The 25285-nt window shown below is 53.6% G+C and overlaps 3 protein-coding genes across 4 annotated transcripts; all 3 read left to right on the top strand.

Annotated features, from left to right (window-relative positions):
- Positions 1–7556: 7556 nt before the first annotated feature.
- SPATA24 (spermatogenesis associated 24) lies at positions 7557–15932 on the top strand. Of its 2 annotated transcripts, none has more exons than XM_039468369.2 (6): positions 7557–7747; positions 9540–9605; positions 10152–10282; positions 10372–10442; positions 15404–15506; positions 15591–15932. In XM_039468369.2, exons 1-6 carry the CDS (start codon positions 7631–7633, stop codon positions 15847–15849), a joined length of 747 nt encoding a protein of 248 aa, XP_039324303.1. In that variant the 5' UTR covers positions 7557–7630; the 3' UTR covers positions 15850–15932. The 2 variants fall into 2 exon arrangements, with proteins under 2 accessions (XP_039324303.1, XP_039324306.1); XM_039468372.2 differs by having other exon boundaries at positions 7560–7747; positions 15617–15779.
- Positions 15933–17404: 1472 nt separating this feature from the next.
- On the top strand, positions 17405–21931 carry PROB1 (proline rich basic protein 1). The gene has a single exon (XM_003933919.4). It carries the CDS (start codon positions 17470–17472, stop codon positions 20515–20517), a length of 3048 nt encoding a protein of 1015 aa, XP_003933968.1. The 5' UTR covers positions 17405–17469; the 3' UTR covers positions 20518–21931.
- Positions 21932–22012: 81 nt separating this feature from the next.
- On the top strand, positions 22013–25248 carry MZB1 (marginal zone B and B1 cell specific protein). The gene is made up of 4 exons (XM_003933920.4): positions 22013–22857; positions 24251–24375; positions 24680–24790; positions 24891–25248. The coding sequence occupies exons 1-4, from the start codon at positions 22684–22686 to the stop codon at positions 25045–25047; spliced, it is 567 nt and encodes a 188-aa protein (XP_003933969.1). The 5' UTR covers positions 22013–22683; the 3' UTR covers positions 25048–25248.
- Positions 25249–25285: the final 37 nt, after the last annotated feature.

Here is a 25285-nt window from a genome sequence, read left to right as displayed (position 1 = left end):
TGGCTATTTTTCCTTGGTTCTTTTACCTTTGCCCGTGGCATCCCTGGCCACTGCCTGACTCCCTTGGAGCCACTTTGGACTAGAGAAGCTGTTGGCATCTGCTCCAGTCTTCCCTCACCCATCAGTGGGATTATTTGCATTTGGAATAGTAGACAGCATTGTTGGCATCATCAGTTCCACATTTTCTATCAGATAACAGCAGTCGCAGTATATCACAGCCAATAGACCGATAAAAACTACACTTAGCATCAGAAATTCAGGTGTTATCCCAGTTCCTTGCTGGCTCTGTTCCTAGTGGCCCATATTTAGGAAAGTATTGATTTAAAAATATAGTAAATGGGCCAGGCGCGGTGGCTCATGCCTGTAATCCCAGCACTTTGAGAGGCTGAGGTGGGTGGATCACAAGGTCAGGAGCTAGAGACCATCCTGGCCAACATGGTGAAACCTCATCTCTAAAAAAGAAAAAAAATTATTTAAAAAAGAAAAAAATAGGCCGGGCATGGTGGCTCAAGCCTGTAATCTCTACACTTTGGGATGCCTAGGTGGGCGGATCACCTGAGGTCAAGAGTTCAAGACCAGCTTGGCCAACATGGTGAAACCCTGTCTTTAAATAAATAAATAAATATATATATGTGTGTATATATATATACATATATATATGTATATATATAATTATTTTTTTTTAAATACTGGGGAGGAATAACATGGGGAGAAATTCCAGATATAGGTGATAGGGAGGAAGGCAGCAAACCACATTGCCATGTATATACCTATGCAACAATCCTGCATGTTCTTCACATGTACCCCAAAACCTAAAACGCAATTAAAGAAAAAAAAAATATATATATATAGAAAATGATATTCACATGATCCTAACTGGTCATGATAGCTTTCATTTGAAAAAGAAAGTGAGAGGAGATGCAATTCAGCAATGATTGAGAACTTACTCTGAGCCAGGTGGGCTGGGCTTTTGGGATGGGGGTCAGGGAACAGGTAAGGCCCAACACCAAGGCTGCTGGAGCTCACATCTAGTGGAGAGGCCAGGCTTACACAGCGTCCGCAGCGTGATGAATAGCTAAAGGGAGACCAAGGGGGGATCACAGACGCTATAACAAAGGGATTTAACCCAGTCTGAGGGGTCAGTGAAAGCAACTCTGAGGAAGAGAGATGTGAAATATAATCGCCCTTCCTACAGAGGTGAGTGGATTTTTATTTGGTGAAGGATTGTGGAAGCAAGACTCTTCCAGTGCCCCACCTCCATCACTAGCACTTCCACCCATCCAAGTGTAAAAGTCAGCAACCTAAGCCAGGCACTGTTGTGCACACCTGTATCCCAGCTACCTCTGAAGGCTGAGGTGGGAGGATCACTTGAGGCCAGGAGCTGGAGACTAGCCTGAGTGATACAGCAAGACTCCATCTCTAAAAACAAAATAAAGTCAAAAACCCAGGAAACTTTCTGTGGCCGACTTAATTTGGCATCCCCTAATAGTCATGCCTTTGTGTAGTCCCCTTTCTAATTGGGGCTGGCCTTTGATCAGCCCAATAGAATGTGGCAAAACTGGCAGCTTCCATTTTTGTACTTGGAGGGAAGCCAGGTACCACATAAATTCAACTACGCTGAGACCACTCCACTAACCAAAGGAGAAACCATGCAGAAGAGAACCAAGCAATCAAACTGACAGCAACAACTGAGGACTCAAATGAGCCATTTGTGCTACCCTAGATGATGGGCAGAGCAGAAATGTGCTGCCCCACCAAGTCCCGCTCAGACTGCAGAATTGTGAGCAAATAATAAAACGACTGCTGCCATTTTATTGCAGGTGTGGTGGCTCATGCCTGTAATCCCAACACTTAAGGATGCTAAGGCAGATGGCTATAGCCCAGGAGTTCAAGACCAGCCTGGGCAACATGGTGAAACCCCATCTCCACTGAAAATTACAAAAAATAGCTGCGCGCCTACAATCCCAGCTACTGGAGAGGCTGAGGTGGGGGGATTGCTTGAGGCTGGGAGGTGGAGGTTGCACTGAGCTGAGATTGCACCACTGCACTCCAGCCTGGGCGACAGAGTAAGACTCTGTCAAAAAAAAGAGTGTTGTTTTAAGCCGTTACATTATATGGTGGTTTCTAGCAAGAGACAACCAAAACACCTTTTCCATGTCCCCACATCACCTCTCTGTTAAGCCCTATCAATTTTACCTCCAGAACATCCTAAACCTTTCATCTGTGACACCATCTGACTCTCAAACTACCATCCACTTTCACTGCAGTAGCCTTCTCAGTAAAAGTAGTCTCTGTGCACCTACACAGCTCCGCTCCCATCTGTATACCTCACTGCAGCCAGAGAGACCTTTCCAAGCATAAATTGGATCACGTCATCCTCCTGCATAAAATATTTCAGTAGCTTTCTTTTGTCCCTAAAATAAAAATCATCAAAGTCCTTAGCATGGCCTACCTTGCTTAGCAAGGCTCTGCCAAGTTCCTGGTCTTTAAACATTCCCCAAGCCCCCTCTTGCCCTATAAATCTTTTTCTTTTATGCCATACCAGCCCTTAGTTACTACACTCTACCAACCTCTTTTGCCCCAGGGACTTTGTGTATACTGTTCCCTCTTTCTGCTATCCCTACCCACTCACCTGCCCCTACCCTCTTTGCTAAAGTGCTTCCTGGTTATCTTAATAGGTTTCAGATGGAACATCATTGCCTCAGAGACGTTTTCCCTTGCACAGAAGCTTAGTCCCACCTGGCTAAATAGCCCTTTAGATTTACCTGGTTGTTTGATTATTGTCTGATTCTTCCCACTAGACTAAGTTCCTGTCTGGTTTTACCTGAAATGAACCTTGAAGGGAGTGGTGTGCCATCTGTCGTAAGGATTTGCTCTAGAAGGGCAGCCCAAATTCTTTGACACTACTCCCATTGAAAGGTGGTGGAGGGGCAGGATCTGTGTCCCCTCCTCTGGAATCTGGACTCTGTGACTCCTTAACCAATAGAACACAGTAAAAATGAGGTGGGCACAGTGGCTCACACCTGTAATCTCAGCACTTTGGGAGGCCAAGGTGGGTAGATCACGAGGTCAGGAGTTCGAGATCATCCCAGCCAACATGGTGAAACCCCCATCTCTACTAAAAATACAAAAATTAGCCAAGCATGGTGGCAGGTCCCTGTAATCCCAGCTACTTGGGAGGCTGAGGCAGGAGAGTCACTTGAGCTGGGGAGGTAGAGGTTGCAGTGAGCCAAGACCGTGCCATTGCATTCCATCCTGGGTGACAAAGTGAGACTCCACCTAAAAAAAAAAAAAAAAAAAAAAAAAACAAAAAAAAAAAAACCCAGCAAAATGACAGCATGCCAGGTATCAGGCCCAGGCCTTAAGAAACTGGCATCTTCCATTTTCTGTCACTTTAAATGCTTTCTCTTTAACCTAATCTCCATGCTCTCAGAAAGCCCAGGCAGCCCATGGAGAAAAACCAAGACCCTTGGTCCTCAGCCCTAGCAGACCTCCCAGCTGACAGCACCAACTTGCCAGTCACGTGAGTGAGCCATGTTGGAAGTAGAACTTCTAACACACCATTGAACCATCCCAGCTCACACTGCATGGAGTAGAGATAAGCTTTCACCATTGAACCTTGCCAAATTCATGAACAAAATAATTTTTTTCAATGACTTAAAAAAAATTTGGGGAGGTGGTTTATTATGCAATAGATAAACAGAACATCAGCCAAAATGACAAGGCTGTGCGGAAATGCAGCCCTTCCCAGGAAGGATCACAGAGCTGTTTGTGATGCCATGTCATCCTGAGTCTCACTGAGTCCTGGTTGGCCAGGAGCCCAAAGTGCCTTTCAACATGTAGAGTAGGAGTCTGTGGTAGTGCCCAACGAGGGTGACCACCCCTCATGTCCATGCTAGGAACCTGGATCCATGGTTCTGTCTTGCTTATAACCTTCCACCTCCAGGTGACTGCTGGAGCCTACTGCTCTCCAGAGTTTTGCCCCAGATACGCGGAGAGCAGCCTGTTCCAGCTGGTGAAGGTGGATGTTGGATACCAAGAGACATCAAGCAGTGCCCACGAAAGACCCTAGGGAGGGAATACAGTTCGTGGGGAAGGCTCAGGGATCACTGCCCCAGAGGAATGTGCAGCTTCGTGCAGGGCGATTCAGGTGATCATTCACGTTTGGTACACAGAGCTCTGAGAGGGGTCTGTGCTGAGGCACACACAACCTACACAGTGCCCTCTAGGCACACACTCTCTAGTACAGTAGTTAGTAGCCACCCATAGCCATTTAAATTTGAACTCAAAAATTCAAAAATGTTAAAGAGCTATGATTAAAGTGACCTTGAGAAAAGGATAAAAAAAGAAAAAAGAATTTTAAAGCAGTTTCTCAGTTACATGAGCTATGTTTCAAGTGCTAAGAGCCACATGTGGCTAGTGGCTACCATAATGAATAGTGCAGATATAGAACATTTTCATCACTAGAAGTTCTGCTGAACTCTATTGTTCTAGGCCCTTTAAGAGAGGTCAGTGATGTGCAGTGGCTCACGCCTATAATCCCAGCAATGTGGGAGGCCGAGGCAGGCAGATCACCTGATGTCAGAAGTTCGAGAACAGCCTGGCAAACATGGTGAAACTCTGTCTCTACAAAAATACAAAAATTAGCCGGGCTTGATGGCAGGTGCCTGTAATCCCAGCTACTGAGGAGGCTGAGGCAGGAGAATCGCTTGAACCTGGGAGGTAGAGGTTGCAGTGAGTCAAGATCACGCCACTGCACTCCAGCCTGGGTGACAGAGCAAGACTCCATCTCAAAAAAAAAAGAGAGAGAGGTCAACAGAGATGGCCTTGTGGCCAAGTCCATGAGAACAAATGCAAGAAACAAAACAAGGGTTCCTGCTGAGAAAACCACAGGGATGGCCAAGTTTGTCCGGCCATTTGGGAGCTTTGGGGAGCAGCGTGAGTGACTTAACCTGAAGTTTCTACCTCCCTTTGTAATCACTGGTAACATTTTTCTCCAAACTCCTTGTTAATATATTCAATTCCTACTTGGGGGTATCAAATTACATAACTTAATTATCCATGAAGTGCAACAAAAATGCAGCACAGCATCCTGGTTAAGAACACGGACTTGGGGCCGGGTGCGGTGGCTCAGGCCTGTAATCCCAGCACCTTGGGAGGCCGAGGCGGGTGGATCACAAGGTCGAGAGATCGAGACCAACCTGGTCAACATGGTGAAACCCCATCTCTACTAAAAATACAAAAAATTAGCTGGGCATGGTGGTGCCTGCCTGTAATCCCAGCTACTCAGGAGGCTGAGGCAGGAGAATTGCCTGAAGCCAGGAGGCGGAGGTTGTGGTGAGCCGAGATCGCGCCATTGCACTCCAGCCTGGGTGACAAGAGCGAAACTCCGTCTCAAAAAAAAAAAGAACACGGACTTGTGGGCCGGGCGCAGTGGCTCACGCCTGTAATCCCAGCACTTTGGGAGGCCAAGGCGGGTGGATCACGAGGTCAAGAGATCAAGACCATCTGGTCAACATGGTGAAACACCGTCTCTACTAAAAATACAAACATTAGCTGGGCATGGTGGCGCGTGCCTGTAATTCCAGCTACTCAGGAGGTTGAGGCAGGAGAATTGCCTGAACCCAGGAGGCTGAGGTTGCAGTGAGCCAAGATCGCGCCATTGCACTCCAGCCTGGGTAACAAGAGCGAAACTCGGTCCCCAAAAAAACAAAAAACAAACAAACAAACAAGAACATGGACTCCAGGCCTCGCGTGGTAGCTCGTGCCTGTAATCCCAGCACTTTGGGAGGCCAAGGTGGGCAAATCACCTGGGGCCGGGAGTTTGAGACCAGCCTGGCCAATATGGTGAAACCCCATCTCTACTAAAAATACAAAATTAGTCAGGTGCGGTGGTGCGTGCCTGTAATCTCAGCTACTGAGGAAGCTGAGGCAAGAGAGTCACTTGAATCTGGGAGGCAGAGGTTGCAGTGAGCCCAGATCACCCCATTGCACTCCAGCCTGGGCAAAAAGAGCAAAACTCCATCTCAGAAAAACAAAAAATAAAAAACAAAAAAAAACATGGACTCCAACGCTGAGCAGGGTGGCTCACCACTAATCCCAGCACTTTGGGAAGTTGAGGTGAGAGGATCCCTTGAGGCCAGGAGTTCAAGACCAGCCTGGGGAACACAGTGAGAACCTCTTATTAAAAAATATAAAAAAGCAGGGTGTGATGGTGCATGCCTGTGGTTCCAGCTACTCAGGAGGCTGAGGTAGGAGGATCCCTTGAGCTGGGGAGGTCAGGGCTGCAGTGGGCTGTGTTCTCACTACTCCACAGCCTGGGTGACCGAGTGAGACCCTGTCTGGAAAAACAAACGGCACGTTGGCTCACGCCTGTAATCCCAGCACTTTCGGAGGCTAAAGCAGGCAAATCACCTGAGGTGTGTGGAGTTTGAGATCAGCCTGTCCAACACGGTGAAACCCCGGCACTACTAAAAACACAAAAATTAGCCCGGTGTGGTGGCAGGTGCCTATAATCCCAGCTACTTAGGAGGCTGAGGCAGGAGAATCACTTGAACCCGGGAGGCAGAGGTTGCGGTGAGCCGAGATCATGTCCCCGCACTCCAGCCTGGGCAACAGAGTGAGACCCAATCTCAAAAAAACAAATAAACAAGAACATGGACTCTGGAACCAAACTGCCCATGTCAGAACTCAGTCCCACAACTTACTAGAGTGATCAAATTATTCCTTCTCATTCTCACAGAGCCTGGGTTAAAAGGGGCTAATAGGAATTCTATGAGGGTCACATGAAATAACATAAACATAATGGTGCCACAAAATAGTGAACACAATATATATTCGCTCCATTGTTCTCAAAATCTAATCTTATTTGGGGGGGGAAAAAAGGCCTCAGCGGAGACTTTTGGAGACTTGGTGAGTGTCCTTTATCACCGTATCCTTCCCTGCTTCCATTTTACAACTCTCCTTCTTCAAGCCCCCTCAGTCCTCCTAATCTTTTCAGGGCCCTCCTCCGGGGGTGATGGCACATGGCTCTCGTGCAGCTGCCCAGAGCCTGGTATCAGAATATGAAGACTTTGATCTCAGGTGAAGCCATTCTCGTTTTTTATTTTTTTCTATCTTCCGCGCTTAGGGTTAGGCACCCTAAGTACTAAGTGTGTTTCAGGAGGCTGTAATCTCATACAATGGAGGAAACTGTATAAGATTCCAGCCTCCTGAAATCTACAATGTCCTCCATTGTATGTAAATCTTTCTCTTAGGAGAAAGAAGCATGAGAAGCTAAAGATGCAGGAGCTGCCTACGCTGGCTCTCACTTCGCGGTCATGCAGTTGAACAGGCCCTGGGTGAAGGCTGAGGGCTGGTGTTCTGAGCGTTACCTGCTCGCAGACAAGGCAAGTATAAGCCAGGCCCTGCCGGCTTCCCGAGACCGCGTGAGAAACAGATGACGTAATAAAAGCGCGATTTCCTATAAACTTAAATGCTTAAGGGCTGTTAGTAGTTTCTCTGCCCCGGCGGCTCCTTTAAGAGGCGGTGCGTTGCCAGGGTGCTCTGTGGCGTCGCATTCTCATTGGTGGGCGACGGCGAGGAGCACCTCCGAGGCAGCCATTTCCAACGAGCTGGCGGGGGGCGAAAGATGGCGGCGCCCCTCGGGTGGTCGAAGGCGGGGTCAGGATCTGTGTGTCTCGCCTTCGATCAACTGCGGGACGTGATTGAGTCTCAGGAGGAGTTGATCCATCAGCTGAGGAACGTGGTATGCAGCCAGAGGAGCTCGGGGAGAAGGGGGGCCAGGGCCTGTTCCGATGCGGGGGCGTGGCTACAACGCATGGCCCATGGCGTCATCAGGAGGAGGCCGGGCTCAGGGGCGGACCTTCCTGAACCAGGGAATTTTAACTAAAATCAAGCCAAATTCTCCATTCTGTTTGCCTGGTTGCTACAGGAGCTGGTAGAGAGTCCCTGAGCCTCAGTTTCCTCATTTTCAGGGGAGACGAGTTCACTGGGTTCCCATGGGCCTCGTGTGCAGGCAGAAAAACTGTGTCATCCCCTCTGTTATGGACACCCTGCCCCAGAGTCAAAGGCAGTGCCATGCTGAATGCAGTAAGCGCAGATTTGGCTCTTGCCAACGCTAACTTAGGGGCCTCCAAGAACTCAATCAAACCCCAGCTAATGGGTGCAAAGCATTGCAGTCACAGATTACGTGGCTAGGCGTGATGGAATCCTAACCAGCTGGAGTTCATGGTTTTTCTTTTTCTTTTTTTTTTTTTTTTTTTTTGAGACGGAGTTTCGCTCTTGTTACTCAGGCTGGAGTGCAATGGCGCGATCTCGGCTCACCACAACCTCCACCTCCTGGGTTCAGGCAATTCTCCTGCCTCAGCCTCCTGAGTAGCTGGGATTACAGGCACCACCACGCCCAGCTAATGTTTTGTATTTTTAGTAGAGATGGGGTTTCACCATGTTGACCAGGATGGTCTCGATCTCTTGACCTTGTGATCCACCCGCCTCGGCCTCCCAAAGTGCTGGGATTACAGGCCTGAGCCACCGCGTCTGGCGAGTTCATGGTTTTTCTGTCTTGATAACAAGGTTGGGATGTGTCTCCATCTCAGAAATAAAACTGGCTTCACATCTATTTCTCACTCTAAGTTGTTCTTTTTTTTTTTTTTTTTTTTTTGAGACAGAGTTTCACTCTTGTTACCCAGGCTGGAGTGCAATGGCGCGATCTCGGCTCACCGCAACCTCCGCCACCTGGGTTCAGGCAATTCTCCTGCCTCAGCCTCCTGAGCAGCTGGGATTACAGGCACGTGCCACCATGCCCAGCTAATTTTTAGTAATTTTAGTAGAGACGGGGTTTCACCACGTTGACCAGGTTGGTCTCGATCTCTCGACCTCGTGATCCACCCGCCTCGGCCTCCCAAAGTGCTGGGATTACAGGCTTGAGCCACCGCACCCGGCTCTAAGTTGTTCTTAGACAGTTTATTCCCTTCTGGGAAGTTGAATGTTGGGGAAAGGGGAGAGAGGTCCTATTTGCCACCCTAATGCTGACATTCAACAAAATGTATGGAACTCTAGGCACTGAATTGCCTTTGATTCCCAGAAAGTACCCAGGTGTTTCTCTTGGCAGCTGACCTTGGCATGTGTGTCCTCACCATCCAGAGTGCTTTTCTCACTATCCCTCTTCTGGCCTACTGTATATAGCAGTCAGATCTCAGGTCTAACGTCCCCTTCTCTGGAAGTGATTCTGACCCTTCCCCAGGCTGGGCCAGGGGCCTCCTCTGAGCACCAGATCCCCTTATGTCTACCCATCAAGGCACACAATATGTTAGAAGTGCTGGCTGTGGACTGCCTCCTCCATGAGACCGGCTGCTCCTTGAGGGCAGCACTTAGAGCTGAGTCTGTTTATCTGTGGAACTGAATTCTCCTTTCTCAGGGCCTCAGTTTCATCCTAGGTACCAGGAGCATCATCCTATTATCGGCTTTTGGTCCTGGTCCCTAGAGGGCACCCCTTCTACCCCAGTCCCAAGCCCTCACTCAGCCAGGCTCTGTTGCAGATGGTTCTCCAGGATGAAAATTTTGTCAGTAAAGAAGAGTTCCAGGCAGTAGAGAAGAAGCTGGTGGTAAGTAATGGCCTCTGCAGGCTCCTAATCTTCCCCCATTTCCCAGGACCCCTGTGGTTAGGCAGGCTCATTAAGTATTAGCCTCTGATGGGTTCAGTGGCTTGCTCCTGTAATCCTAGCACTTTGGGAGGCTGAGGTAGCAAATCACTTGAGGTCAGGAGTTCTAGACCAGCCTGGCCAACATGGTGAAACCCTGTCTCTACTAAAAAAAAAAAAAAATTAATCAAGCATGCATGGTGGCAGGTGCCTATAATCCCAGCTACCTGGGAGGCTGAGGCAGGAGAATTCCTTGAACCCAGGAGGCAGAAGTTGCACTGAGCTGAGATCACACCACTGCACTCCAGGCTGGGCAACACAGTGAGACTCTGTCTAAAAAAAAAAGAAAAAGAAAGGTTGGCCTCTGAGAACCTCCAGCCCCAGTAGCAAGGCTAGAATCTCCCTGTGTTCTGGCTTCTATGCATCCCTCTGAGAAGGGGGGCTGGTTAAGGGGGTCTAGGAGACCTAAGGCAGCCTAGGGTAATGAGGTGACTGCTGCTGCCCCTGCAGGAAGAGAAAGCTGCCCATGCCAAGACCAAGGTCCTCCTGGCCAAGGAAGAGGAGAAATTACAGTTTGCCCTCGGAGAGGTAGAGGTGCTGTCCAAGCAGCTGGAGAAAGAGAAGCTGGCCTTTGAAAAAGCGTGAGTGGGCCTCAGTAGCAGGTGTGGGGTTTGGGGGATGCATCTGCTTGCCAACCTGCCCACCCTCCCGTCTTACCTTCCCCACCCAGGCTCTCCAGTGTCAAGAGCAAAGTCCTACAGGAGTCCAGCAAGAAGGACCAGCTCATCACCAAGTGCAATGGTAGGCGGGAGGCCCGTGCTCCCCACCACAATTATGTAAATGGGCTCTTTCCTAACCGCCCAGTGCCTGTGTCAAAGGCAGGGTTTCACTCTAACACCTGTCCCCAGCTGAGGATACAGGCAGGCCCGGGTGGGCCACACCTTCGAAAAGGCCTTAAGGGACCAGGCAGGCCACGGAAATGAAGGAAGCAGTCGGTGTATTATATTCTTCACCACCATAAAGAAATGGGCTTGCTCCCATTTTTCCTGAAATATACGACCTTCTTAGTCCACCTTTTGTTTTCCCACTTTGCTGGGTTAAAAATAGTGCACTTTACTCCTAACTGATACAAGAGGAACACAGGGTGAGCACTGTCCTATTTGGGAGCTGACCCTTAGTCTCAGGGTCAGGACTCAATAGGGAAGGGTGCACATGCTGATGGGGGACCAGGATTACCAGATCTTTAAAATGGAAATAAGGGTTGTTTTTATTTTTATTTATTTATTTTATTTTATTTTGAGACAGAGTCTCGCTCTGTCACCCAGGCTGGAGTTCAGTGGTGCAATCTTGGCTCACTGCAGCCTCCACCTCCTGGGTTCAAGTGATTCTCCTGCCTCAGCCTCCTGAGTAGCTGGGATTACAGGCATGCACCACCATGCCAGCTAATTTTCGTATTTTTAATAGAGACAAGGTTTCGCCATGTTGGCCAGGCTGGTCTCAAACTCCTGACCTCGTGATCCACTTGCCTCGGCCTTCCAAAGTGCTGGGCTTACCATGCCTGACTATTTTTTTTTTTTTTTTGAGACGGAGTTTCGCTCTTGTTACCCAGGCTGGAGTGCAATGGCGCGATCTCGGCTCACCGCAACCTCCGCCTCCTGGGCTCAGGCAATTCTCCTGCCTCAGCCTCCTAAGTAGCTGGGATTACAGGCATGCACCACCATGCCCAGCTAGTTTTTTGTATTTTTAGTAGAGACGGAGTTTCACCATGTTGACCAGGATGGTCTCGATCTCTCGACCTCGTGATCCACCCGCCTCGGCCTCCCAAAGTGCTGGGATTACAGGCTTGAGCCACCGCGCCTGGCTATTTTTATTTTTTTAAGACTAGGTCTCAAGTGCCTGGGCTGAAGTGATCTACCCACCTCAGCTTCCCGAGTAGCTGGAACTACAGTTGTGAGCCACCAGGCCCAGGGAAACCAAGTTTTGTTTTGTTTTGTTTGTTGTTGTTTTTTGTCTTTGAAACAGAGTTTTACTCTGTCACCCAGGCTGGAGTGTGGTGGCATGATGTTGGCTTGCTGCAACCTCCAACTCCCGAGTAGCTGGGACTACAGGCGTGTGCCACCATGCCCGGCTAATTTTTGTATTTTTAGTAGAGATGGGGTTTCACTGTGTTGACCAGGATGGTCTGGATCTCCTGACCTCGGGATCCATTCGCCTTGGCCTCCCAAAGTGCTGGGATTACAGGCATGAGCCACCATGCCCAGCCTGTTTTTTGTTTTTGTTTTTTTGAGACGGAGTTTTGCTCTGTTGCCTAGGCTGGAGTGCAGTGGCACACGGCTCACTGTAACCTCCATCTCCCCAGTTCAAGTGATTCTCCTGCCTCAGCCTCCTGAGTAGCTGGGATTACAGGTGCACACCACCACGCCCAGTTAATTTTTGTATTTTTAGTAGAGATGGGGTTTCACCACGTTGGCCAGGCTGGTCTCTAACTCCTGACCTCAGGTGATCCATCCGTCTTGGCCTCCCAAAATGCTGGGATGACAGGTATGAGCCACCGCGCAGCCAAAACCAAGTTTTAATGGAAGCTTTTTTTGACTTTTTAGTATTGGCAGCTGATTTTGAAATTTTAAAACTTTTGCATAGGCCAGCTATTGTGTGGGCTCCCAGTTTTCAGCTGTGCTCTGTGCAGATGCCTGCAGGCCACTCATTGGCTCAGTTGGTGCCGTAAGTTGTAGAGCACCTTCAGAATCAGCTACCCAGTGCCCCTACACCTCAGGAGCCTGTCTCACTTCCCAGAATGCTAAACTCCCCTTACACGGTTTAAGAAGTAAGTATGAATTCCAGGTGCAACATCTGCTTCGTTCACTTTAGCAGATCTCTAGTAGGCCAGAGCCCAAGTGCAAAAGGTTCAAGGTCCTTCCTGGTAGGGCTCCCACCTGGAGCCTTGGGTACCCTGCCTTCCACCAGTCCAGACATCTCTCTCCCCTGGTGAGTGCTCTCACTGGGAAGATGCCAGCAAACATCTTGATGTGGCCAGGCAGGCTGACAGGTCTCATAGTAGTTTGGTCACCAGCTCTTGCCAGGGCAGGGCCCGACAGGCAGTCACTGCCCCCCATGCCCAAGGCCATTGGTACCCTCAGTCTTGCCCTCTCCGTAGGCATTCCCTTACTTCCCAAAAAAGAACCTGGGGTTCTTTCCTGGTGGGGCCAGAGACATCCTTCCTCTAGGCCATTTCCCTCCAACAGAGATCACTCAAGACCGCAGGGCTTTGGATCTCTTGTTGGAAGGTGTGTGGGTCATGGGGACAGGTCCTGGCTACCTCGCCCAGAATATTCTAAACCCCTCCTGAGCCAATCTGGTGATGTGGACCTCACCCTGGCCAGATCCTCCCACCCCACTCCACCCCTACAAACTACCCTTGAGTGGTTTCAGTCTGGTTTTTACATAGTTCTTTACTTTCAAAGAGATTTTCTAACCATTCTCTCATTATCGGGTGCCACAGGCTTTTCTTTTCAAAGAGTCACATATATTTCTAATTCTTTTTCCCATACGAACTTCACAAGTAATACCAATTAGCTGGATGGCCTGGGCAGGAGGTTCAAGAGTCCTCACCCCATGGCCTGGTGAACTCATATCTTCATTCTCTACCTGCACCTGTCTCTCTTTTCCATGCTGTGCCTCAAGTGCTTAGACATTTCTGTATTTTCAGAGTTTGTGTTCTAGCTAATCAATCCATGTCCAGCCTATTTTTTTTAAAAGACGGGGTTTCACCATGTTGGTCAGGCTGGTCTTGAACTCCCGACCTCAGGTGATCTGCCCACCTTGGCCTCCAAAGTGCTTGGATTGGATTACAGGCGTGAGCCACTATGCCTGGCCACTTACTTTTTTTTTTTTTGAAACGGAGTCTCACTTTGTTGCCCAGACTGAAGTGCAGTGGCATAATCTCAGCTCACTGCAACCTCTATCTCCCAGGTTCAAGCAATTGTCCTGCCTTAGCCTCCAAGTAGCTGGGATTACAGGCATGTGCTACCATACCTGGCTAATTTTTTTTTTTTTTTTTTTTTTTTTTTGAGACGGAGTTTCGCTCTTGTTACCCAGGCTGAAGTGCAATTGCGCGATCTCGGCTCACCGCAACCTCCGCCTCCTGGGCTCAGGCAATTCTCCTGCCTCAGCCTCCTGAGTAGCTGGGATTACAGGCACGCACCACCATGCCCAGCTATTTTTTTTGTATTTTTAGTAGAGACGGGGTTTCACCATGTTGACCAAGATGGTCTCGATCTCTTGACCTTGTGATCCACCCGCCTCGGCCTCCCAAACTGCTGGGATTACAGGCTTGAGCCACCGCGCCCGGCTACCTGGCTAATTTTTGTACATTTAGCAGAATAGGGTTTTGCCGTGTTGACCAGGCTGGCCTCAAACTCTGACCTCAGCTGATCCACCCACCTCAGCCTCCCAAAGTCCTGGGATTATTGGTGTAAGCCACCACACCCAGCCCCTTGTCCAACCTTTAAAGACAGTAGGATTTTCTTTCTGTGGGAATCAGAATTTTCCAGGGCACCATGAAGAACAGTTATATAAATGAAGCACCCCCAGATCCATACAGCCTCCTTGGATTTTGATCCAACACAGAAAATTTATCTTTTATTTATTTATTTATTTATTTAGAGACAGGGTCTTGCTCTGTCACCCAGGCAGGGGTACAGTCATAACTCACTGCAGCCCTAACTCCTGAGCTCAGGTGATCCTCTTGCCTCAGCAAGCAGCTAGGACTACAGGTACATTCCACCACCATGGCCAGCTAATTTTTTTTTTTAGTTTTCTAGAGGTGAGTTCTCACTATGTTGCCCAGACTGGTCTCTTACTCCTGGGCTCAAGCCATCGCCCTGTCTCAGAGAGTCATCTTTGCATCAAATGTGCAATTAATTTGGGGGTAGGCTTTGTGTGCCACCACTATCTCACTGCGTCCTCCCCACACCACCATGGGATAGGGCTGTCTCTTTCCCCATCTTTGAGATGATGAAACAGGTCTGAAAATTGAGGCAACTCCATCTTCTCCCACCACCCCTGAAGCCCTAGCACAGGGCTGGGCATCCAGCCGGCCCTCAGGAGGTTTGGTTGGACTGGGATGACTGAACTAAGTCATGCTTCTAAGTCCTAAAGCCCCAGGGACATCCCATTCATTCGGTCTGGAAATATGCTTTCCGTACACCTACTATGTGCTCGGTACTGTTTTAGGCCTTAGGGATAAAGCTGTGAATAAGACAAAGATCCCTGTCTTTGTGTACCTTACACCCCAGTAATGGAGAAGACAGATGAGTAAAATATATGGTATGTTAGGTAAAAGTGTTAAGAAACATAAATCAGGAAGAGGGAGTAGGCAGTACTGGGAAATGTAATTTTTAGATAAGGGAGAGTTTCTCCAAGGAGGCGACATCTGTAAAGACCTGCAGGAGTTGAGGACAGGTGCCATTCATCTTCCTGCCTTTGAACAGGACTGCCCACCTCTCTCTAAGGACCTTCTCCTGCCCTCATGTGGGTCCTCTGGTCCAGAATAGACTTGTGAAGTCACTGACAACAAACCTCAAACACTGCACTCCCCCAAGACTGCACAATAAACTCATTCATACTAAGGTAGTAGCAGTTCTTCATGGAGAACTCGTGGGTGGGGAGCCAAGCTCTGAAAAGCCCCATGAGGGAATGCCTTATCTCAGGAAGGAGCTCTTGGGATGGGAACCACCCCTCCTCCCTGCCTCTCTCCCCCACAGAGATTGAGTCTCACATTATAAAGCAAGAAGATATACTTAATGGCAAAGAGAATGAGATTAAAGAGTTGCAGCAAGTTATCAGCCAGCAGAAGCAGATCTTCAGGTGAGGGGTCTGGGCTCGGCTGGGGATGTTGATGACACTAAGGAGCCAGATCTCTGGCCTCCACCTACCCTGGGTTGTCCACAGCCCACCACCAGCCGGCTACATTGCAGGAATCACATGTCTGACTTCCGGATCCAGAAGGAGCAGGAGAGCTACATGGCCCAGGTGCTGGACCAGAAGCATAAGAAAGCCTCAGGAACGCGTCAGGCCTGCAGCCACCAGTATCCCAGGGAAAAATAAAATGGCCACTGCCTTCCTGTTCTCTGGCTGTAATCCCCAGCCTCTGCCTGCTCTGCTCTGGGAGTCCCCAGCCTCTAGCCCCTGCTACTTCTCTCCCTCTTAGGTAGTAGTAGGGGTCCACAGGGTAGGGGCTTGTAGCCTAGGGGAGGAGCTGGGTCTTTGTTGTCTGGTAGACACCACCACTTTGGGTATTTAATCCTTTCCTATATAAACAGCCCTTATTACCCAGTAACATCACACCCCACTCTAACTGTCCTGGTAAATTTAACTCTTTCAACTTGACTACAGGGCAGGAAGCCCTGACCAGAATCTTCAAAAACAGGGGGTTCCAGAACTAGAAGGAATTTGGGAAGTCAGTTTCCATCACATAACAATAATGTTATACCTGCAAATCGAATTTGTACCTGCTGATACCTCCCGGCAACAAGTGGGAGCTTCACCAATGGGAGGAAGGGAAAAGACTGCTGTGTCTGGTTTTCAGGTGGAGAAACAATCTGGGAAGGGAGCTGGACTTGCTCAAATTGCACAGGCAGGGCAGGATGGGATGGGCTGGCTACATTCTTTCAGAAGCTGTCACTGAGTGTACCCTAGGTGATCACGGGGACACACCCAGGCAAGGGACCCACTTCAGGGGTCAGGTTAGCCCAGTGTAGCCTGTCCTGGGTCACTTTGAGGCTGAGTGCACAGGAGGGGCCAGTGCTCTTGCCCCAGGGCCAGCTGGGGCCTGAGTCATAGCAGGACCTTGAAGCCAGAAGTTTCAGGGCAAGTGGGGCCCACTGTTGTAAGACAATGACAGGAGGTGGCTGCCTCCCCACCAGCGCCTGTCTCCAGGGCAGGTCCTAAGGCTATGGGGGCCGAAATGAGGGCCTTTTGAGTATCTTGGGGAGCACAGGGCTGTTCTGACCTCCAGGGGCTTTGGAGCTGGGACCACAAGCTACTTTGAAGCTTCCCATGGGACTCCATGTTGGTATCAAGGGCCTGTTCTAGGAGCTGAGGCAGACTGTGAAAGCTAGAACTGTCCACTCCAGCCCCTTCCAATAGGTCCCACTGAGGGCAATGGGTCCAGCCAGGGGTAGCACCTTCCTGGGGCCCTGAGGCACCAGGGAGGCCTCTAGCAGTGCTGCTTACTCTGCTGAAGGTTGGGGATTGGGGAGAGCGTAATTGGGGTCAAGGAAGGTGGTGGGTGCACCCTTAGGAGCTCTAGCTGAGGCCAGCAATGGCGATGGGGATCCCCTGCAGTGATGTTAAGACACCCGGGGCTGAGGGGAAGATGAAATTGCTTGCACTACCTGAGTCGCCCAGCCTGAAGGCCTGGTTCCCCGGCTCACAGCCTGAACCGCGCACAGCAGTGCCTGACTGCAGGCGGATCGCAGCTGGGCCTCAGTTCCCTCACCTGTGATGGGTGAAGTTGGGCCTAACTCCTGGCTCCAGGGCTTCAAAAGGTGGGCCTGCCGTTCCCTCACCTGCCCGTCAGCCAAAGCTTGGAGCCCACACCAGGTGCTCTGGCTTGTGCCTGAGAAAGGGGTTGATTGGACATGGAGGCTGGAGAGGGAAGGGTGCAGGGCCCAGGTCTCTCCTGCTGCCGGTGCCGCTGGCTCAGGAGTGGACGCGGCCGCTTTAAGGCGCGGTGACCCCACGGCATCCTCGGGCGGGGCGGGGACAGTGCCGGCGCCACCAGCGGAGGCGAATGCGAGGGAGGTAGTGCGCGGCGTCCGGCCCCACCATGCTGACCGCGCTCGCCCCGCCAGCCCTGCCTGGGATCCCGAGACAGCTGCCCGCGGCCCCCGCACGGCGCCAGGACTCCTCCGGTTCGTCAGGCTCCTACCACACGGCTCCGGGTTCTCCGGAGCCCCCGGACGTTGGGCCGGACGCGGAAGGCCCGGCGAATTGGCCCTGGGTGGCCCTTGGGCGGGGGGCGGGCGCGCAGCCTCGCCTGTCCGTCAGCGCCCAGAATAGCCGCCAGCGCCACAGGCCCGGCTCGAGTTTCCCTCGAGGCTCGGGCTCCGGCCCACGGCCAACCCAGCCCCAGCTGCGCACGCTGCCGTCGGGGGAGATGGAAGTCATCTTCGGCGTCGGACCCCTGTTCGGCTGCTCCGGCGCAGAGGATAGCGAGGCGCAACAACAACTCACGGAGCCGGCCTTCCGCAGCCCTTTGCCGCCGGGGCCAGAGTCTCCCGCCCCGGCCCCTCGCCAGTCGCAGGCCCCCGACGGTAGCTCCCGCTGGGCCACCTACCTAGAGCTGCGGCCCCGCGGGCCAAGTCCTGCCGCCCCAGCGCAGTTCGAGTGTGTGGAGGTGGCTGTGGAGGAGAGCGCCGCGCCCGCCAGGCCGCGGACAGTGCCCAAGCGTCAGATCGAGCTACGCCCCCGGCCCCAGAGTCCCCCACGGGCGGCCAGCGCGCCTCGCCCCCGGCTGCTCCTGCGCACCGGCTCCCTGGATGAGTCGCTGGGCCGCCTGCAGGCCGCCGCGGGCTTCGTGCAGACAGCGCTGGCCAGAAAACTGAGCCCGGAGGCCCCGGCCCTGAGCAGTAACACCTTTGGCCCCACGGGGCCGTCGAATCCTGCAACCCGGGAAACGGCCCGCAGCACCCGCGTGGTCCTGGAAAAGGCTAAGTCTCGGCCACTTCGCGTACAAGATAATTTGGCCTCCGCCAAAGCCCCGAGGCCGTGGCCCAGCCTCCGTGAGCGCGCAATTCGGCGCGACAAGCCTGCTCCCGGAACCGAGCCGCTGGGTCCTGTTAGCTCCAGCATCTTCCTTCAGTCGGAGGAGAAGATCCTGGAGGCACGGAAGACTCGGGTCCCGAGAGAAACGCCAGATCGAACTGTCCAGAAGGCATGGAGTCCGCCTGTTGAGTGTAGGGTCCCCTCGGAGGTTCCGAGTAAGGCTGTGAGGCCAAGGAGCCCGTCCCTGCCATGGCAGGCTCCAAATGGGGTTGTGCGGGGTCCTCGCTGCCGGTCCCCCCGGAACCTGTCCCCGTGGGATCGGAGTACTCGGAGGGTGAGTAGCCCATCGTTCCCTGAAGCCTCCACCGCCTGGGAAAATCAGAATCCCGCCGTCGAGGAAACTGTCAGCAGAAGCCCTTCCCCTCCGACCCTTTCCCAGTGGAAACAGTGTGTTGCAGGAGAAAGGGGTCCATCCCTCGAAGCCCCTTCCCGGTGGGAGATTCCACATTCGGCAGTCGGGAATGCGGTAGAGCCACGTAGCAGCCCGTCCCCGCTGGCCTTCTTGCCATGGGAGGCGCCAGATCGTCCTATTGGAACTTGGAGCCCATCGCCCCAAGAGACGTGGGATCCGATGGGGCCGGGCTCATCGGTAGTATTTACTCAGGAAGCTCAGAATGGGTTAACTCAGGAGGAGTTGGCACCACCTACACCGTCAGCACCCGGGACTCCAGAACCAACAGAGGTGCAGAGTCCATCCACGCGGGAGATTCCGGATCTTGCCTTTGGAGTCAGACAGCCTTCCCCAGAGGTGGCAGCACCTGAGCCGCCCGGCAGTCACCTTGTAGGCACCCTGGACTCCGAAAAGTGCCCAGAAGTCTTGGGTCCTGGGGAAGCGGCCTCGGGACGCCCGCGCGTGGCCATTCCGCGGCCTCGAGACGTGCGTAAGTTGGTGAAGACCACGTACGCGCCAAGCTTCCCGGCGGGAACCCCAGGTTCTGGGCTGCCTGCGCCTCCTGCCGACACCTGCAGGGAGGAGGGCGGCGAATCCAAGACGCAAGAGCTGCCGGCGCTGGGGCCCCCCGCCCCGGCTCACTACACTTCGGTATTCATCAAGGACTTTCTACCGGTCGTGCCGCACCCCTACGAGCCTCCAGAGCCATCCTTCGACACGGTCCCCCGCGACGCCTCACAGCCCAACGGGGTCCTGCGGCGGAGGGCAGAGAACAGCACGGCGAAGCCCTTCAAGCGCACAGAGATCCGCCTGCCTGGGGCCCTGGCCTTGGGTCGCCGGCCCGAGGTAACCCCGGGAGTGCGAGCGCGCGGCCCAGGTGGCGAGAACAGGGATGCAGAGGCCCAGCGCCTCGTTCCCGAAGGCGAGGGTCGGACGAGCCCCCTAGGCGGCGACCGCCGCTCATCCCAGCGCTCCCCCATAGGGCCAGCAGGGGCCCCATCGCCCCGCCCCAGCTCCCCTCAGGTGCACCCCAGCCCGAGCCCGGGGATAGCACCCAAACCGAAGACACCACCTAAGGCCCCCGAGCCCGGGGCTCCGGTCCAGGTGCCACTGCCGCGGGAGACCCTGGCGTCGGCTGGCAGGATGGCCCCCGCCCAGCCCCGAGCTGCCTCGGCGCCTCCCACGGACCGGTCCCCGCAAAGCCCCTCCCAGGGAGCGCGTAGGCCGCCCGGGGCTGCGCCCCCAGGGAAGATCTTGGTGGACCCCGAGAGCGGCCGCTACTACTTTGTGGAGGCACCGCGGCAGCCTCGGCTAAGGGTGCTCTTCGACCCCGAGAGTGGGCAGTACGTGGAGGTGCTGCTGCCGCCTTCATCCCCCGGGCTGCCCCACCGCGTCTACACCCCTCTGGCCCTGGGGCTCGGCGGCCTCTACCCGCCTGCCTATGGGTCTATCCCCAGCCTCTCCCTGCCACCGTCCCCAGGCCCGCAGGCCCTCGGCAGCCCCCAGCTATCGTGGGCCTCTGAGGCAGGGCCCCTGGACCGGACCTACTACCTGCCGGTGAGCGGGACCCCCAGCCCCGCACCTCCTCTGCTCCTCTGTGCGCCGCCCTCCAGCTCGGGTCCTACTCAGCCCGGCAAGGGCTCCTTGTTCCCGCTGTGAGGCCCCAGCCCGATACCCATGGAGTTGGAACCCTTGGATGGCCTGGGAGGTTCTGAAATTCAAGCCCCTACCCTCCTCTCCTTCCGTCACCTCCGTCTTTAACTCATCCCGGCCGGTCGTCGGACCGGAAGTGATCTTCAGAGAATGAATCTGAGCCCCGAGGCTAGTGGAGCTGGAGCTCACCCAGGAAGCGGTTGCCTACTTCCTTCCCCAACAAAATTATGTATCCCTTTCCCAGGCATTCCCAGGGTGCGGTGTGGTTTGGTGTGTGGGTGTGTATATGTGTATGTGCAGGCAAGCAAATAGTGAAAGTGAGGCATCCCTGGGGCTTGTCCCCAGGAGCCAATCAGAGGAGGTGCTGGGGCTGCCCCGGGGCAGCAGGAACGGGAGCAGCAGGCGACAGGGAAGGGAACTGTCTGGCCTCCCTGAGGGCGGGCCCAGCTGAGGTGGGGCCGGCCAGTGCCCCTGGTGAGGCAGTGGTAAGGACTCTGGCTGTCAAATCTGCTCTTAGGAAGAGGAGCTGAGCTTTGGCCTTGGAGGCTACCCGGGTGAAAGTGGCCAGTGCAGCCCCTGGGCCAGGCTGGCTCTGAGAAAGGGAGCTAAGGCGGGGGCAATAGGTGGAGGTGAAGCAAGGAAATAATACAGGGAGGGCCTGGGTGAGGGGTGAGCCTGGAACTTGGGGTGGGAAGATGGGGAGCCTGGCCCTCAGAGCTGAGCAGACTTGTTTTTGGGCTGGAGTGGGGCTTCAGCCCCCACCCCCCACATCGGGAGTAGGTGAGATGGTCATCGGAAGGTCTGAGAAGATGGAGGGTGGTTGGGCTCTCGTCCCACAGGAGCCTCTTAACCCTTTGTGTGGCTGGAAGGTGGGTTAGGGCTGGCAGTAGAAGTGATACCCCTGGTGGAGTAGCCAGAGGGACCTGAAGCTCTTGGCAGTTTCCCTCCCCCAGTAACAGATGTGGCAACAATGCCCAGAGAGGGGGCTGGCCCTACAGACCAGTCGCAGCAAGGAACAGGGCCCAGAGCCTGCCCTTCAGTTGCCCTGAATTCCAGGAGCCTCTGAAGGAGATGAAGGGGTCTGCATGAGGTAGGAGGTCTGTGTGGGGGTCTGTGTGTAGTTGTGAACTGGAAATGGCTGGCCCTTGCCAGCCTGGTGTGTGATGTGATGAGTTTGGGAAGGACAGTTTCCATCAGAAGCAGTGGCAGGGATGGGGATGGATGCCTTTGTTGTTCCAGGCCTGTTGGGGGGCCCATGTCCCTCACAGTCCCTGCCTTCTGCCCTGGACTGGAGAACTATGAATCAGAACAACCCGGCCATTTTCTGGCTGAGACGCCAGCTCTGATGGCATGGAGGGCCCTGGGGGCCACCCCAGGTGCCTTACCTCGCTGCGGTGTGTAATAAATCACTGACCATGGAGCCGTGATGACTGAAATAACTGGTGTGAGATGCCTAATTTCCTGCCACGGCCTCTCAACACCCTCCACAGTGCCCTTCCATGCCTGGGTATGGCCTGGGTGAAGGGGACCTCAGGGCTAGGGAAGGAGGCCATGTGTGTCTTTGAAACATTGTAGCATCCCTGTCTCTCTGAATTTGCCTCCCAGAAGGCTCGCAGCCACACCTCATTCCTTCTGGTGGTTGAGTGCCAGGGGGCTCTGGGGTCAATCAGGCTTGGGTTTCTCAGCAGGGCCCCTCTAGCTATGTGGCCTTGGATTTGTCACTTCTCTCTGAGCCTTTGTGTCAGAAGGGGCAGAATAAACATGACAGTCTCATTTCTCAGAAACATCACTGAAACAAAAAAAGATGACAGCGGCCAACGACCTCTTCCCACAAGGCACTCAGCACAGTGCCTGCCACTCAGCCAGATCACAGGATGTGGGAGGTATCAGCCTCCATGTGTTCCTGCCCAGGCCCAACCCCTCTCCTTTCCTCATTGCTCCCTATCTGTGAAATGGAGCTTAGATGGCTGGCGCCAGGGTCCAGCTAGAGGACATGTCCACGTGGCGTCTCCAGGGCCCTAGAGAAGGGAATGGGAGGGGAAGGGGAGGAGTGAGGTGTCAGTTCCCCATTGGTCTAGGCCAGGTGTTCTGTGGCGGTCCCCACACCATACAAGCACACACACATCTGCACCCCAGCCACAGACTGTACTTGCTGAGCTGGCTCCTGGGGCCATGAGGCTGTCATTGTCACTGCTGCTGCTGTTTGGAGCCTGGGCCATCCCAGGGGGACTCGGGGACAGGGCCCCACTCACAGCCACTGCCCCGCAACTGGACGATGAGGAGAAGTACTCAACCCACATGCCCTCTCACCTGCGCTGTGATGCCTGCAGAGCTGTGGCTTACCAGGTGAGTCCTTCACCACTGTCACCCTGCCCTGCCATACCCCTTCTCATGCCAGACCCTTCCATCCACCTCACATTCTACCACCAGCCTTTGATCCCCAATCCCCACCACTGGGCATCAAGCCACAGACACAGCCTTTCATTATATTCCATGCCTCAGTTTACCCATCTGCCCACCTAACAGGGAGCAAACAATCTGGGACACCTCCATAGTATCTTGAGACCCCAGGAAATCACTCATTTGCCCTTGGACTTCTCCCTTTCCAGGCCCATCCTTGGGTCTGGACTCCCTTCCCAGACCTGACGGGGCAGCTTTGGCTATGTGTACATGGTGCATGTGCACACATGTGAACACTTGCATGTGAATATTCGTGTGTCTGGGTCCACACACACCTCTGCTGAGCATGCCTGCATGCTAGTGTCTCTGTGGGGTGGGGGGCTTGAGTGCAGGTGCTATTGAAGATTGGGCTCTAGTTTTTCTTTCCTTGTTCTTGTGGTTTAAAATGGCATGTGGCCGGGCGCGGTGGCTCACGCCTGTAATCCCAGCACTTTGGGAGGCCGAGATGGGTGGATCACGAGGCCAGGAGTTCGAGACCAGCCTGACCAACATGGTGAAACCTCATCTCTACTAAAAATACAAAAATTAGCTGGGCGTGGTGGCACACGCCTATAATCCCAGCTACTCAGGAGGCTGAGGCAGGAGAATTGCCTGAACCTGGGAGGCAGAGGTTGCAGTGAGCCAAGATCATGCCACTGCACTCCAGCCTGGGCAATAGAGTGAGACTTTGTCTCAAAAAAAAAGGCATGTGCCAGCTGGGCGAGGTGGCTCACGCCTGTAATCCCAGCACTTTGGGAAGCTGAGGAGGGAGGATCATCTGAAGTCAGGAGTTTATGACCAGCCTAGCCAAGATGATGAAACCCTGTCTCTACTAAAAAGTTACAATAAATTAGCTGGGTGTGGTGGCACACACTTGTAGTCTCAGCTACTCAGGAGGCTGAGGGAGGAGAATCACTTGAACCTGGGAGGCAGAGGGTACGGTGAGCCAAGATCGAACCACTGCACTCCAGCCTGGGCAATGGATGGTGTGAGACTCTGTCTCAAAATAAATTAATTAATTAATAAAATGGCACATGCCACTGGGCAGGTGTGGCCTGGAGGAGGGGCCCCAGTGCCCAGGCCTCACCTAGCACTTCAGCATTTCCTCCCCACCCCCCACCCCAATCCCAGGGAGCTTTGGGGGCGGGGCAGGGCTGTGCAGCAGCCTCACAGGTGCTTCCTGCTCAAACGGCTCTCTTGCTGCCTCATTCTCCCCAGAGACTCAGCTCCTATTCTCCCCACCTCCCCCCAACTGAGCAGCAGTCCTGAGGCCCTGGCTCCTACTCCCTCCTTGCTCCAGATGTGGCAAAATCTAGCAGAGGCAGAGACCAAACTTCATTCCCCAAACTCCGGGGGGCAGCGGGAGCTGAGCGAGTCTGTCTACCTGGATGTCCTGGACCGGAGCTGCTCTCGGAACTGGCAGGAGTGAGTTGCCAATTCTGCCTCCACCTCCCTCCTCCAAGGTCAGGGCTAGTGGGTGGAGATTCCCACTCACCCGCTACCCCACACGTATACTCCACTAGGACTCTGGTCCAAGAGAGGGTCTGGCTGGGATGAAGTCTGGGCTCTGGAGCTGAGAGCCAGTGGGGGAGAGCAGGTGGCCAGCAGACAGTGACCTTGGGCCAAGGGCTTTCCCTCTCTGAATTCTGCAAATGCCCAGCATGTCCAGCTTGGTGTGGAGATGAGTCTCTCCTTGCCAAAGCTGTATTCTTCTCCCCACTGCCACCAGCTATGGAGTTCGAGAAGTGGACCAAGTGAAACACCTCACAGGCCCAGGACTTAGCGAGGGGCGAGAGCCAAGCATCAGCGTGATGGTCACAGGGGGCCCCTGGCCTACCAGGTGATGCCTGGGGTTTGGGGAATAGAATGAAGCTTCTGGAGCCTTGGTTTGCCCCACTGTGGACTGAGCAGCATCTGAGTCTCCTGCTGGGTTCCCCTAGGCTCTCCAGGACCTGTTTTCACTACTTGGGGGAGTTTGGAGAAGACCAGATCTATGAAGCCCACCAACAAGGCCGAGGGGCTCTGGAGGCATTGCTGTGTGGGGGGCCCCACGGGGCCTGCTCGGAGGAGATGTCAAATGCAAGAGAAGAACTCTAGTGCCAGACTGTGCCTTCTTCTGAAGGAAGCTGGGCTTGCTCTGAGGGTCTCCACTCCCCATCTGCAGACGGCCAGGAGGGCAGGAAGGCCTTGCTCTGTGCTACCACCCTGCCTCCCTCCTCCAGCTCCAGGGCACTGGGGCCTGGGTAGGAGCCAAGGCCTTCCCCTCTGGACTCAAATAAAACCCAGTGACCTCACTTATTCTTTCTGCAAAAGGTCCTTGGAGGGCTGGGAGTAC

The sequence above is a fragment of the Saimiri boliviensis genome, chromosome 1 (assembly GCF_048565385.1).
Source record: "Saimiri boliviensis isolate mSaiBol1 chromosome 1, mSaiBol1.pri, whole genome shotgun sequence".
Lineage (NCBI taxonomy): Eukaryota > Metazoa > Chordata > Mammalia > Primates > Cebidae > Saimiri > Saimiri boliviensis.
The sequence above is the reverse complement of the archived record's forward strand: the minus strand, read 5'-3'. Positions and strand labels throughout refer to the sequence as shown.

What these genes read in the sequence shown, in the direction of transcription:
- SPATA24 (XM_039468369.2), top strand. Translation starts at nt 7,631, where the DNA reads ATGGCGGCGCCCCTCGGGTGGTCGAAGGCGGGGTCAGGATCTGTGTGT. An exon ending in AAGCTGGCCTTTGAAAAAGC is followed by an intron (nt 10,283 to 10,371) that starts GTGAGTGGGCCT and finishes TTCCCCACCCAG; the next exon opens with GCTCTCCAGTGTCAAGAGCA. An exon ending in GCTCATCACCAAGTGCAATG is followed by an intron (nt 10,443 to 15,403) that starts GTAGGCGGGAGG and finishes TCTCCCCCACAG; the next exon opens with AGATTGAGTCTCACATTATA.
- MZB1 (XM_003933920.4), top strand. Translation starts at nt 22,684, where the DNA reads ATGAGGCTGTCATTGTCACTGCTGCTGCTGTTTGGAGCCTGGGCCATC. An exon ending in TGCTCTCGGAACTGGCAGGA is followed by an intron (nt 24,376 to 24,679) that starts GTGAGTTGCCAA and finishes CACTGCCACCAG; the next exon opens with CTATGGAGTTCGAGAAGTGG. An exon ending in GGGGGCCCCTGGCCTACCAG is followed by an intron (nt 24,791 to 24,890) that starts GTGATGCCTGGG and finishes GGGTTCCCCTAG; the next exon opens with GCTCTCCAGGACCTGTTTTC.
- PROB1 (XM_003933919.4), top strand. Translation starts at nt 17,470, where the DNA reads ATGCTGACCGCGCTCGCCCCGCCAGCCCTGCCTGGGATCCCGAGACAG.